Source organism: Anoplolepis gracilipes, chromosome 2 (assembly GCF_047496725.1).
Source record: "Anoplolepis gracilipes chromosome 2, ASM4749672v1, whole genome shotgun sequence".
Classification (NCBI taxonomy): Eukaryota; Metazoa; Arthropoda; class Insecta; order Hymenoptera; family Formicidae; genus Anoplolepis; species Anoplolepis gracilipes.
The window spans coordinates 4,057,940-4,073,075 of NC_132971.1; the positions used below are offsets into that span (position 1 = coordinate 4,057,940).

Below are 15,136 nucleotides of genomic sequence, written 5' to 3' on the forward strand. Positions count from 1 at the left end.
AATAAAGTGTTTCTGTCTGTATAGATCGTAAACGAAAATATATAGACGTAAAATTAAATAAAATAATATTTATTTAATGTCTTTGTTTTTTTTTTTTTTTAAGTACTTTCTAATTTCAAATTTGCTGCCAAATGTATATCTCAGAACTGCAGCGACCTCTTCAACAGATTTTGAATCACGATTAGTCGGTGCTGCGGTGTCTTACGAAGTCGCATTCGAATCGCTCCGTATTTTTCGCGATTGTTATCTAAAAATAAATCCGGCGGGCGAAAAATTATCGCGAGTGTCTCATAAATAAGTGTGTTAAACGTTTGTTATAAGCTAAGAGTTATTATAGACAATATTACAAGTTATTTGTATTCGTGATGTGAATGTAAATATTTTATCGGAGGGAACCAATAACCGACATCGTTTCCGTACATTTGCTTCATCTGAATCACAGTGAAAATGAATATGGATTATTGCCAGGTATGCATGTATTAAAATATTTTTCTATGAACATTATTATTTCTACGTAAATAATTTGCAACTAGTTCATACGAGATAGTTTCAACATTTCGAGAAAAAATAAAGAATCGCGATGTATATGTTAATCGGTTCGATGTTTTGCGTCAATCCTGGCCGTTACTGCAATATCACATTTGAAATTATTATTATTCTTATTGATTATTATTGTTATTTAAGAACTAATTCTAATCTTAATCGGTGATTAATTCAACCGGCAAAGTTATTTACAATAAAATTTTTAACTGTAATTTGTTCGTTTTTAATATAATCTTTCTTTTTATATGCGTCAAAAACAAAAAAAATTAACAATCCTATTTATATTAATATAATTTTGCAGATGCTCTTTTATGCTCATTTTCTATGACTTATTTCTCATATCAAATAATATTTCATGATTAAATTGTATATTCTAATGTATTTTTTCTTATAATATTTGTATGTGTGTAACAGAATCTGAATTATCATTACATTTTTTTATTATTATGTGATGTTACCGACCTCAACTATTATTTTTATTATATGATAAAATATCGCGCGCAGATAAAATTTTGAGTTACAAAAGTCCACGCTAGATGACTTTAGTGAATGTTTTATAGTGTCTCGCTATGATTATGTATAAGAATAAACTCTATTTTCAAATTGTTGTGTGAATAAAATTTTAATGTCAAAATCACAAAAAAGTATTACTCGCTTTACGACACTCGTAGTTTTCTGATGGACACACACAAATATATTTTTCCTTTTGCTGTCACGTACATGTGGTATGATATATGCCACATGTTTATAAGTGCGAGAGCAGAGGTAAAAGGCTATTATATTCTATATCATTGTATATTTGTATAGATTTTAAAACATAATTTATTATTCATTTTGTGCACAAAGCTTTAGAAATGAATTTGGATAATAGTATTAATTAGCAACTAGCATTCCAATTATTTTCTGTTGAATTCTGTTGAATATCGAAGTATCTACTTTTCTTCTTTCGGTATTTTGAGGAAAGGCTTAATGTTGCAACGGTACTCGGAAAAGTACCGGCAATACGAAATTAAGTGCTAGGTGAAACTCTCGGTTCCACTCGGCTCGCGAAATGATTGATCGGCGTCGGAAACGGGTAGTAGCTTTCGTGCGCAAATAAAAAGGCTTGGCCTCCGCGTACTCGAGAATAGTATTATGTATGTAATGGATTTAACCTTCCGCGCGCGCGCTTCCACGCCAGGGCGCGCGGGGGCGGAAATTAATTATGTTTGTTTAATTTCGAGATGAAAAAAGCTGCTGGCACTGCCTCGCCCATGCGACTCTAATCCGAAAAAGAAAGAAACGAAGAGAGAGAACAGAAAGTTGTGTTACTGAAATTTTCATGTATGAAAGCATTAAAAAACCTTTAGTAACTTTAATTACAAAGTTCAAAGAAATATCCAATATATATATTTATATATACACATAGATATACGTTATGAATTTTGCTATAAGTTTTAATCTTGTGATTTTTAAGAAATATTTTTTTATATTCTAAAAATATAATATACATATATTTCATCTTTAACTTTACAAAAATTTTATAGAATCATACATTTGTGTTCTATTTGTTTTGAATCGTATAAATTAGCATTGCGGGAAGATGATGCTTTAAGGATAAAAATGCAATGACATAATCATAACACTTACAGAATACCATAGTAATTTTATCCTTAAATTAACGCATTGACTTCTGATGTGACAATAATTTATAATTAGAAACAATTCAACACAGAGAACAAATCTGAAAATGTATAACTTTATGACACTTGGAAATTATTATTGTTATTAAACTGACTTTATAAAAATTAGAAATTATTGTTGAAATTAAATTAATTGAGAAGAAACCATGTATTATCTTTAAAACATGTGAAACATTTCTCTTAAAGTTACATAAGATACATTAATCTAATTATTATTTGCACATCGATTCAATTCAAAAGCCATGCTCGTTAAAAACGTAATACGATATACATAAGGTAAAATTATTCGCGACATGATCAATCGTTACATCATATCGATGCAACATGAACCGTTGATCGTTATGCCTGCATTCGCATATACGTTGTCCGATATCGTCGTGCCATCAGTCACGTTGCAACATAGTGTGTTTGTTGCTCTCCTCGATTATCGTCGGATATCAACGCTTCGCGATCACATTTCCCTGTGCGTGCCAGAAAATGGAGCGAAACTCGAGATAAGCATCTTATTAACTGTGCTGCGTATTGACAAACTGTATGGTTGTCTGCATCTTATACAATTGCGTCTGTAATGCACTGAACGATTTTCGACCAAAACATTCTTTATCATTCTTAGTTAATGTCATTAATCGACAAACGTGTGTAAGCTTTACCAATTCCGTTGTAATCGTATACCTAATTACGCTGTTTACTTCGAAAGACACATAACCATATATGCAGGATATTCTCAAAGTCCAAAATTTATACACGCTTTGACACGTATAATTTAATGCATAATAAATTTTTTTTAGTGTAAAATTAAACAAGAGTCAAATCAATAATCACGTAATTCTTGTGAGATAACGCTGCATACACACAACTCCATTAAAAATATAAAGCTGCGCATAATTTATCTAAATTTATTTAATTTATTTACAAATTAAATTTAGATTAATTAATGCGCAGTTTGAATATATATAGAATTATTCTCGTATAGTTCAATATCCTACAGAATATTTTGGCGATAACGAACTTTTGGTTTGTTTTTCACGAGAATATATCACTTCAACAAAGGTTTCTAAGAGATAAATTTTTCCATTAAATATTTTTTCTAGTTATGGTTACTTTGCAACGCGATTTAAATCCAACAATAGAGCACGATAATATTTATGATTTTCAGTATTGCTTTTCTGTAAATAAATGACCCGAATATAATGGTACAGCAAATATAGCACGCGCGTACGTTTAAAATGTTCTTTTGCAATAGCAATACGAGTTTCTTGGAAAAGATTCGGGAAATAATCGCTACACGAAACGATCAAAAGATCTTTCCCGGAAAAATGCGTGCAGCTGGAATGCAAATAACATGCAAGTTTATTCGAAGACACATCCGATAGTCAAATGCATTATATTTTTTATTGATATAAATTTAGATCATATTTTTATTATGTTCCAATTTTCACGATATAATTATATTATAAAATATGCAACAACGAAAAAAAATTAATTGATAAGCAAAAAGTTAAAAATATTAATCATAAATTTTTTACAAATTATAAAATGTTAAAGAGTACAACTGGCATCTAAAAATTTAGGCGTGTCATAACAGAAAAAATATGTAAGACATTTTTATGTAAATCTTCCACTTTAAATTTTCTCTAATAATATACTTGTAACAAATTAGTATATTGAATTGTAAATTTATCTCAGAGTCAATACATAAAGTTTGCACGGGCGATTACTTACACTACATTAAAATCAAGAATGATAATGACGAATGTTTCGATCAGCCTGAAAGGCGTTCAATGCATCGCGGACGCAATTGCATAAGATATAGACAATCAAATATGGACGTATGCAACGAGCATATGACAATGTGGAACAACTGAGATTAGTGCTTACTGCAATATATTTTATGCAATTGATATCAGCGTATTAACATGACAATTAAAGTAATCAAATAATAATTCTCGTTAGCCAAAGTTTATTTATGTTTAAATAATTTAAATAATTATGTATAAAAGAAATAATGAAGTCTCTCATGCAATATTTTCTTAGATAATAAGGTAAAAATGTTTCATGAAAGACTTCATTATTTTTTTCTTTTTTGTTTCTTGAACAAAGTTTCATGATACACTTTAATGTTCAATAAAAATAATATAAGCATATATTTTATATTTGAAAATATTATAAATTTTGAATTTAATTGATCACATTATATTAACATTTTATAGGCAAAATGTTTAATCTATTTTTAAAATCTTTGAAAATATACGAAAGTCGAATATAATATGTATCTTTTACATTTCGTATTCGCTTATTTTTCATTATCATCGCAATTTTTTGAAAACTTCAACTTTGGCACGCGAAACATATATAAACTATAAACCCGTTTGCTCGTCCAAAGTTATATACGACAAAAAGAGACGGTGATAGATTCGTAGGTAGTCGCGAGGGAGCGAGACAGCAAATATAAAACATCGTTTCCACTTAATCGTTCAAGTCTTTTAGACATCATCGTTAAAACAGTGTATCAATTTGCGAGATCAATTTCATTAGTATCGTCTGCACCTTAAATCGCTGAAAAATAATCTTCGACGTTTTTGACAGCTTATGACAGTTCGCGTCACGTGGCTGTTTCGAAATTTCAATCGGTGTAATCGCACCTTAATCTCGTGGTACCGGCGTTCAAACGCTCCCTCCAGCGGCGCAGACGCCTGGCGGTGCGCATGCGCTTATCATTTCTTAACAGCGCCGATCGGCTAGCCAATAGGACGCTCTGGATAACGTCATCGGTGACCATTCAGCGACGCGGCCGATGACGACGTCTCTATTTTCAGCCGACGTGACTCACGGGATATAAGCGAGTACGTTTAGTTTGGTGTTCACAAGTTGTCGAGCCATCGTCGTGCACGGTAAATACGCCTTTGCTCGCGCAACGATCGCTGCGATCTCTGCATTCCGCAACGGAGAGACGGCACACGCGCACCGTCCGATTCGTCACGTCGTGTGAGTCATTGTTGTGTTGACAGCGAGCGACAGTCGCTCCTCGTGTACGGTGGTGCTGTTGTAAACCGTATGAAACGTCAGACACGACGTGTTTTCTACGTTGCTTCGCGATCAACAGTGCCGTCGGTAGTTGTGCGCGATATACCGAGTGTCGCGAAACGTGTTCGTGAAGTACATAAAGGCCCATTCACCGTTGGTGAATTTTTGCGTATAGTCGCGCGCGCGGTTATATAATCACCGTAGCGCGAAGCAAAGTATTTGCAAGAGTGACGTAGACAGAAAGAGAGATAGAGAAAGAGAAAGAGCGAGAGAAGGAAGAGGAGAAACGAGATAGAGAGACAAGAAAAAAAGGTAGATACATCGCCTACACTTATGTGTAGTTTAAAATAACGCGTATATATAATGTATGTATACATATATACTGAAGAGTAGGAAGAAGTTGTTGGGTGTACGGAAACTGCAAGAAAGTTTTTCGTTTGCAGCTCTTCGGGTCCGATAAGCCGCGGAGACAGTTTGCTCCGCAGGCGGAAAACGACAGTCGTTCACGAGAAAGAACTTCGATATTCGAGCGACGAGTTTATCAGCCCGGCGGTATCCATGGTGCGAAGCCTGACGATGGAGCCGACGTTCTACGAGGACGCGAACGTTTACAGCACGCTGAACGGTCGCGAGAACAGCATGGGTCAGCTTAAGCGAAACCTCACGCTCGATCTGAACGGCTGCCAGAGGCAGGGACCGCAGGCGAAGAGGCCGCGGTTGGGTCCGTTACCACCAACACTCAACAACGTCACGCCGATCCTGAGCTCGCCGGATCTCAATATGTTGAAGCTGGCCTCGCCGGAGCTGGAGAAATTCATCATGACACAGTCAGACAGCCTGGTCACCGGTCTCCCCACACCGACCACCCAAATTCTGTTCCCTAAGACGGTCACCGAAGCTCAGGAACTATACGCGCGTGGCTTTGTGGACGCGCTCAACGAGTTACATCACTCTGACAGTTCGCAGGAACCCGGCAGCGTACATGGCGCGACTTATACAACTCTGGAGCCGCCCGGTAGCGTGCAGAGCACAGAATCTACCATGAGCAATCCGAACATGGTGCAGGTGAAGGACGAGCCGCAGACGGTACCGAGCGTATCGAGCACCCCGCCAATGTCACCGATCGATATGGAGAACCAAGAGAAGATCAAGCTGGAAAGGAAGCGACAGAGGAATCGCGTGGCCGCCTCCAAGTGCCGACGGCGCAAGCTCGAACGCATCTCCAGGCTCGAGGACAAGGTCAAACTGCTCAAGGGCGAGAACACTGAGCTAAGCGGTATCGTGCACAAGCTCAAAGAACATGTGTGCCGGCTTAAGGAGCAGGTTATGGACCACGTGAATGCTGGCTGTCACATCGTGCCTGGCCAATTTTGAAGTTTCTCACCCGCCCCCTCTCTCCCCCGGAGAAATGAAACTGCGAATGTTGTTGCTCCTTCTTCGACCACTCTCTCGACGGGTCCGCTACCGTGTTCTTCATCATTATCTTGCCTTTTGTAGTTCCATGAAGGAATGGACATTGAACTTTCGCAACAGCTGTTAATCTGTTAAATGCCGTCGTTCGGATTCTTTCTGCGATTGTAATCGAGAAGGATTTCCATCATGTGCATACGAGCCTAAGTTTTATGTATGAAGAAGTTTTCTTTCTGTACTTCAACCGCAACAAAATTTAGGATAGATTCCTTTTCTTTCTTCATAATGGACAAAGGAACTAAACAGCTCTACAAAAAGCAAAGTCCATCTCTGTCTGCTGATATTGCTAATGGAAAAGTTCGGGACACACACAGACGAAACGCTATCTTGAAAAAAAAAAAATAAAAATAAAACAGAGTGTCTCCATTGCCATTCCGGAAAGAACTTTCGAAATAAAAAACTGGAAGAAGAGGAGGAAAGAAGTCAGTTCATGGTCTCTACCACGTTTACAGTTTTCTGTCTTAATTCTTTTGTGACATGACTGGGAGGAGACACCATCGCGCCACGGAGCAGCAAGCAGCAGGCGGAGCAGGAGAAGGAGGTGACGGTCAAAGTGGAGAAGGAGGAAGGAGTGCCTTCGTATAGACGTGAAATGTAAAGAATGCTTTTAGAAGAGTGGCGGGCGTGCGCGCGTGCGTGTTTTGCGCATGCGAGAGACTTTATACGCACGAACACGCTCGACGAATGCGTGCGTGCATGTATGAGAGGAAGAAAGAACGAGAGAAGCTGTATGATTGAGAGAAAGAGAGAGAGAGAGAGAGAGAGCGAAAGAGAGTATATGCGTGCGTGCGAGAGAGAGGGAGATCGCGCGAGGTAGCGCGAGAGGGGAGAGTATCGCGCGACAGCCATTTTAGAGAACGCGCGAGAGCTAGCGGGAGATACGAATCTTTCTACCGGAGGTTGAAATTCTTTTACTCTTCCCATTGTTATCGGAGAAGCCCCCATTTTCACAACCTTTGAATGTCCCCTTGTATTTTAGAACGAAATCGATTTCTCGTTCGATCACATTGTGTAAATATCTATCTATCTTGATAATGATTTGTAAAGCAACTCCTTTCTTTCTTTCCTGGCGCTGAACGACAGCGCCGATTTTTCTTCTTTTTGCAAAACTCGCGATCTCGCGTCGACTTTGCATTGTACATTTCGATACGAGGCGTTCGCTTTACGAGTGACGTTAATCAAGTTTTCAGATTTCCTTGATACAGAGAGATGCGATGAGTCTCGAATATTAAGCGCGAAGTATTTTTTACACTGCGAAAGATTTTTCAAATCGCGGCACTTTATAAAAGTAAACGCCTCGTGCAAGCTGCGAGGGTTGTACATTTTGTCGAATATCGACGATCTCGATCGCGTTTCTTATCGCTCTTCTTTCGACTCGAACGATATATAACTCATAGATCGATCAGAAAGAGGGATCTTATCTTTTTGGAGAGACCTTTATCTTTTTTGGCGCGATTTACGCCGAAAATCGTGCGTCGGACAATTTGTGATAAACGCAATCAAACCGGGAGATCATGTTTGCCTTGTACCGAATGCACTTTCGAGAGACTCGAGCATTCCGCTAGTTTTGGAAACTTCTACATACTTTGGTGCATACAAATTGACAAATTAATTCTAAGGAGTACGGTGCTGTATTATAACTACGCAAGAACGTGTATTAGGGCGCTATGTTATAATGACGCGTGTTCTAAACGTATCGTAGACAACAAAATCTCATCAAATATAAAAATAAATTTAATATATTCAGTATATCAGTATATATCTTTTTTATAATATTACACATGGTTTAAAATTTTTAATTTTCACAGTAATCATTTTTCTTATATGATTTTCTTTGATGCAAATTAAATCTTGAACGATAAAACAAAGAATTATAATATTTTTTTAGGATTAAAAAGAAGGAAGTTATATATAAAATGTATATATATCAAGAGACGCGATTTTTGTATCTATATATATATATACATATATATATATGTAAAAAATTTTAATTGTTACAAATGTAAAAATATGTATAAAAAATTGTTTTTATATATTCCATAAATATTTTAAATTAATCGATTTGAAGGATTATCTAATAATAAATAAAGATGTAATATATCTATATAGCATATTAAGAAAAGTATCGTCAGAAGACGCGTTCACTATAACCTCGCCCGTGCACCTGATTAACGTTGTCTGATTCTTCGATATTTTTTCCGACGTGCCTCGTCGTTTCGCCAACAACGTGTTGATTGGATTGCATCGAAATGACTTCGTTTTTGAACCCCGCTTTTAAAAGAACTAGCGCTATTAAGGCTGTACAAATAGAATAGTGTCCGGGAGTAGTCGTTCGTCACCAGTCGTGCTGAACTTGTCGAAGAATCGTCATCCTGAAAGGATGGACACGATATAAACTCGCGGTAAAAGATTCTTTAATTATATAACGTGCGCTTATTAATCAGATTATGCGCAATTATAGTGACGTATATAGTAGACGGTCGAGTATATCATGTATAACTATACATTAAGGATGATCAAACAATCATGCTTATCATTGTTTAGTACCTGAGATATTAAAAAATTAATTTTAATTAATCCAGCGATTGCTTTATTCAATATAAATTTTTATATATACATTTTTTATACTTATGCAAAAATACATATTCGTTACAATTTATTATAGTTTTTGTCGTCGATAAAATTCAAAAAACGATGTTGTGATGAACCTGTCATAAATTAAAACCGCATACAAAATTGAAAAAAATTAATTTTTTCATATACATATACATGAAGCTCGTCCGTCGGTGGGGTTCCTCGACTCCTTGGAAATGATCCACATACGTCGACGGTATCACCGTGATAGTAATATCGTGTTCATTCGCGCGACTCTCCGGGAAAACCGGGAAAATCTTTCCCTTAGCTCTTAAGCCAGCGAATCACGTTCTCCTTGATTCTTCTACGCGACCACATCGCGTGGAACTCCATTTCGTCATATGTGCATCTAGTCTTGTCCAGTATGCCCTTATAACTTGCGCGCAAAGCGTATGCGCGTAGCCGCATACTAAACACACACACACATAACATACATGCACACATGTACATATACAGCTCAGAAGTACACGCCAATGATCGGCGGGACCGCGTTTCACCACGTGTCGCAAGCTGCGTCGGGAGACGTCGCGACCAAGCAACGTCGCTTTTCTACGACTTGGTCATCATACCGGGATGAGAGACATCCGCATTGCTCGAATACACAATTCGCCATCTTCGTACATTCATACATTAGTAACATACGAAACTTTACATTTTAATACCAAGATCGTAGGCTTAGTCCGAAGATGCTCGCAAGTTATCGTTATCACAACGGTTCGATATCTGCAATAAAAAAAAAAAAACTCCCCTTTGCATGGGACTTGTATACCGGATGTCCAGTGTAATCTTTCCGATCGGTCCTCGATGAAGTTATTTGCAATATGAGAAAAGTTCTTAAATGAAGATCATTAATATATTCTCTTTGAAATGCATCGCGAAGCTCGAAGAACTTTTTAATATAACGAACGGAAAGATTAAAGCGAGACACCTTGTAGAGACAAGCGAGCAATAACAAAGCAATTTTACCTCCGTTTTGCGCATTATCTGTATGAGACGAATCGCGCGCGGTCGCGAAGAAAAATACTTGAGAGGAAAAATCGCGATTATGTGCTATATCGGCCGGGCTGTTGCGCAATTCTTCGCAAATAATATCCATTGTGTGAGAGAATTTTCAAGTTTTTTGAGTCGTCTATTCGCGAATCGTCAGCGGGTAAAACCATCTGATATGTATAGAGAGAGAGAGATATATATATATATATATATAAATAAATATTTATTATATTTTATTTTTACAGAAAGAGATATTTTAAAACTATGCGTCGAATGAAATCGACATTCGATTAATTGTGTAGAAAGCCTTCGTCGCTCGACAAAACGTATTTTTCTTCGCGCGGACGTTGCGTAACATTGGCGCGAAATCTACTCGGTGTGTGCGTGGCATGTGAACGCGATGCGGACCACACCTATCGATTTATCGAGTCATGTCTTCGACACAGGAGGAAATAAGAAAATATTTTTGGGCAATTATCTTGGAATAGACGATCACGTCTAAATAAAGAAAATTCCTTCTTTTAAATACGACGTTCGTCTCATATTACGCGAGAGCTTTTTTGATGAGACAACGGAGCTTCAATCAAATTAATTAAATGCGCTAACGATAGGCGAATCGACTCTCTTCGCGACGGAGATCGCGATCGATCTTTTATATCTTAAAACGCACGTTTTATCGATTCGAGAAGGAGGAGGAGGGCGATAGAAAAATTTGCGCAAATTTACGCACTTAACTTTTCTGACCACCTATCAACCTCGTTCTCCTTCTCTCTGTACTTTTTTTTAATATTAACACGTAACTCGAGAATGTGAAAATGTATTTATTTCTCAAGATTAATTTTCCGATACTCGCAACAATTATTATGAAAATCTATAGTATTTTATGGAAAAAAATTTAATTATGATACAGAAAACAATTCATATAGATATCATAGGTAAAAATTCTTTTAATGTAATGTATAAAAAAACAGATTTAATATTTTTGTATATTTTATGGAAAAAAATTATGAATGGATTATTGGATTATTACAAATATACTTATATTATACACATTAATAATATTATAGTAGCGAGTAACGGTGGATTAAGTGCGCGCTGTTTCTTCTCGCTTAGTTTCACGCTCTTTGTATTTATTTGTCGCAATAGCGCACGATCGTCGCTTCGTACTCTCGATCACAGAATCTCGGGCTAGTAGTATTCGATCAGAACGGACAAATCTTGGCACGGGGACAAGATAAAAAAAAAAGAGAAACAAAATCGAAAATGAAACACGCACGAGTCTTCGTCTCGTATATTTGTACATTTTAATATTTAATTTTTTGCGATCGATGCATTAAAAAAGATTTTATCTTAACGAAAATTTAGTAGTTCTAACATTTCAGCATAATTAATAAATATTTTACAATCTAAAAGTTATAAAATATTTACAAAGAGTGTTGCGAGATGTAAGATTTAGGATTAAATCGTAAAATTTTAAAAATAATTTTCTCATTTGCATTTAGCGTTAAATATGGCAAAAAGATTTCCATCTGAATGTGCTAATTAAATAAGAACAAAAATACAGAAACAGATTCGCGAGTACGAATTAGATATATACAGCGTGCCTTTTTTTTCCTCGAGTCATTCGTGCGAGCGACATTTTTTTCAAGGGCATGCGTCTTTCCGGGCGTTAGCGGGCGAGGAAAGCGGTGGCGCAAAACGTATGAAAGTAATGAAAACCACATGTGATTTAGTCAGTAAGCGAGAAAAACCCCCATTAGAATATAATATCGCGTGGCGAGGTGTTGTGCGGTGGTTAACGACGCCTGTGAAAGAGAGATAACATACACATACACTCACACACGCGCGCGCTGTAGAGTTATGTATAACATTATACATGAGAGTATAAATATATTGCTATAAATATATATATAAAATCTAATAATATTATATATATACACATATATATATGTTATATATTGTCTACCGACAGAGCGAAGAAATCTTTTTTTACGAATAATTTTATTTTTGAATGAAATACGACGAAAATAAAATTTCAATATATATATATATTAAATGTGATCAAGTTGTGTGATTTTCTTTTATACCCTTAATGTATAATTTTAGCAATAACAATTCATCTCCCAGTCCTTTTTAATCTTCTACAAGTATTACTTGAATCCTCGAATGCACTTTAATATACAACAATATATATAATTTTCTGTTATATTATATTTTTCATAACTAGGATCATATTTGCGAAAGAATATTAAATTAACAAATATATATTAAAGCATTTTCTCGGAAGAAAGTGATAGAGACAAAGGAGTAAAAGAGAACGAAGATCAATTCGAGCATAGAACGGTTACATTCTCTCTCCCCCTTTGTCAACGTTAATTATTGCAATTGATTAATTGGCTCAATTGAGAAAGTCCTCGGTACAAATTAAAATCGCGGCAAGCGTAGTTTTAAAAACGCTCTAGTTATTGGAATGACCTTTTGTGCTGGGAATCTCTTTTTAACGAACGTTAAAAATCCGAGTTTTATTTTCCTTCCAGTATTTAAGTCTATGCATTTCAAATTAGAAACAAACCGAAAATGTTAAAATTATTATTAAACCTAAATAATATTTTTTAAATTATTAAGATTTAAATTATATTTGTTAAATGATTATTAAAAATTATTATTAAATGATCATTTTGATTGTACTATGCTAACTAATAATTAACTGTGTACAATAGAAAATATTATTTGTGTGCTTATAACTTACATAATATTATGTATACATATTTTTTATCAAAATTAAATGTATAGATTTAATGGTCTTTCATCTACTTGATAAATCTATTAAAATTGTTTTTTTTAATATCCATAAATCTGTAATATACTTTTTTAACAATCTTGTTCCAGTCAATGCTTTAATTATCTCTTTCACTTTTGCTCGACTATTAGTTTATCGCGCAACTCGTAAACGAATAACAGCGAAACGAACTTACTTTCATTAACGGTAATGCAGTTTATAAAATTATACGATAATAAAAGGTATATATTTCTTTAAATATTCTAATTTAAGACATATTATTACTTTTTTTTTAAAACAAACGAACAATCTTAAGACTCAATATAAGACTTTCACCAATATTCAAGATAATAATTAGTTTCATACTCAGGTTTAGTGAGCAAAGTTTCTCACTATTGCAAAATAAAGAGAGAAAAAATATCGCGGAAATAGTTACTTACGGTATGTGGTATTCAAGACATACTGCGATGCAATACCTTCCTAGATTTCGCACTTATGCATTTAACCTTATTTAATAAGCAAATTTACTTTGGAGGGAAAATAGCACAGAAAGTACAGGTCACGTTCATTAGAATTAAAATGTCATGAGAGGAGAACGTTATTCTCTTTTTGCTAAGAAAATTATCCATCAGCTTTTGAATTCTGCGGCCTTAGGAGACACGTGTGAACGATTATCGCGTTTAAGATTACGACCGGCTCACTTGGCCATTAATAATTCACGTTATTCTTAGTCGGAAGGACACTTACGAGCGTGTGAAACAAGACAACAACACAAAGATATGCGAGCTCTAGAAATCAAGGTTTTATGAAAGCCGGAGGAAAAGTGATGATAGGATGTCGCATTCATGGTCGCGGAAACAAATCGATGAAGCATAAATTAGGCCGAGCTCTAAATGCATATAAAAATGTCACTCAAGTAACAATATGCCCGAATGAATAATAGCCACTCTAATCATAGAAGAAAAAAAACACTCGGTATTAAATGAAAAAAGCTATAGAAGAACAAAGGAATCTTACAGAATATAGTTACTCTACGTCAAACTATATTACTTACAATTACATAGTAATGTTTTTAAATAATAATCGATTATTACAATTTTCAACATCATTTTTCGCTATTTTACAGAATTGCTTTGTACTGTCGATTATGATATTGTATCAAATTGTCAATAACTGGCGGCCACATGTCAGGGAAAGCAAATTGTGATGCGCAGTCCTGCCATGTTTTTCACGCAGTTTAAGCTGAAGATAAAAATTCAGAGGACGCGCCGCTTAGACTCGCGTGCGCGCGGAAGATATCGTCGCGTTATCGGTACCGTTATCACGGTCGTTATCGGTGTGCGCTTTAGTCTGTTTAATTATATTGAATGCGCCTTATCGCAAGGGGAAAAGCGAACGAGTCGTCCCACTGATCTGCGTCCTTTATATACATCGGTTGCATTTTTCGAACGAAATAAAAAACGCGCGAATCGCTGTAGCAATCAATAAAAAATTTTAAAAAGAGACCAGAAATTTGATAAAAAACTTTTTTTTTTCAATAAGCAATAAAAGTAAAGCTATATTACATGAGCATCTACGTGATATTGACATCCGTGTATTTGCGGCTCTCGATCAGTACGGTTTTTCACAATCCCTTTCTCGAATTGATCAATCTCTAATTAACAGGGTGTTTACACTCTGGAAAAATATAGAAAACGGGGAATATTCCGGGATTTCTTTTGTATCTGGAAAACTCAGGGAAGTCTCATGGAATTTTATTAGGATTCAGAAAATTTTTTCGAAAATTCTTTTTTTGATAATTTTGTTTTTTATCTTGCAAATAGTCAGCCATGTGTGTGAAATTGGCGTCTCACTTTTCAAATTTATTAATTGAATTAAGAGTTTTCGCTTTATTTTTAATAATTCTAGAATTCTTGATACATAGATTAAACAAATAGTGCTGCCCATTAAAAAAATAGACCGGGGAAAAATCGGAACAAATTGAAACGCCAGGTTTACGCTGCATCTCATTTTG

At 35.6% G+C, this 15,136-nt stretch overlaps 1 protein-coding gene across 1 annotated transcript; it reads left to right on the forward strand.

Annotated features, from left to right (window-relative positions):
• The first annotated feature begins 5,082 nt into the window (after positions 1–5,082).
• Jra (Jun-related antigen) lies at positions 5,083–14,798 on the forward strand. Its single transcript, XM_072886842.1, has 2 exons — positions 5,083–5,561; positions 5,693–14,798. Exon 2 carries the CDS (start codon positions 5,808–5,810, stop codon positions 6,621–6,623), a length of 816 nt encoding a protein of 271 aa, XP_072742943.1. The 5' UTR covers positions 5,083–5,561; positions 5,693–5,807; the 3' UTR covers positions 6,624–14,798.
• Positions 14,799–15,136: the final 338 nt, after the last annotated feature.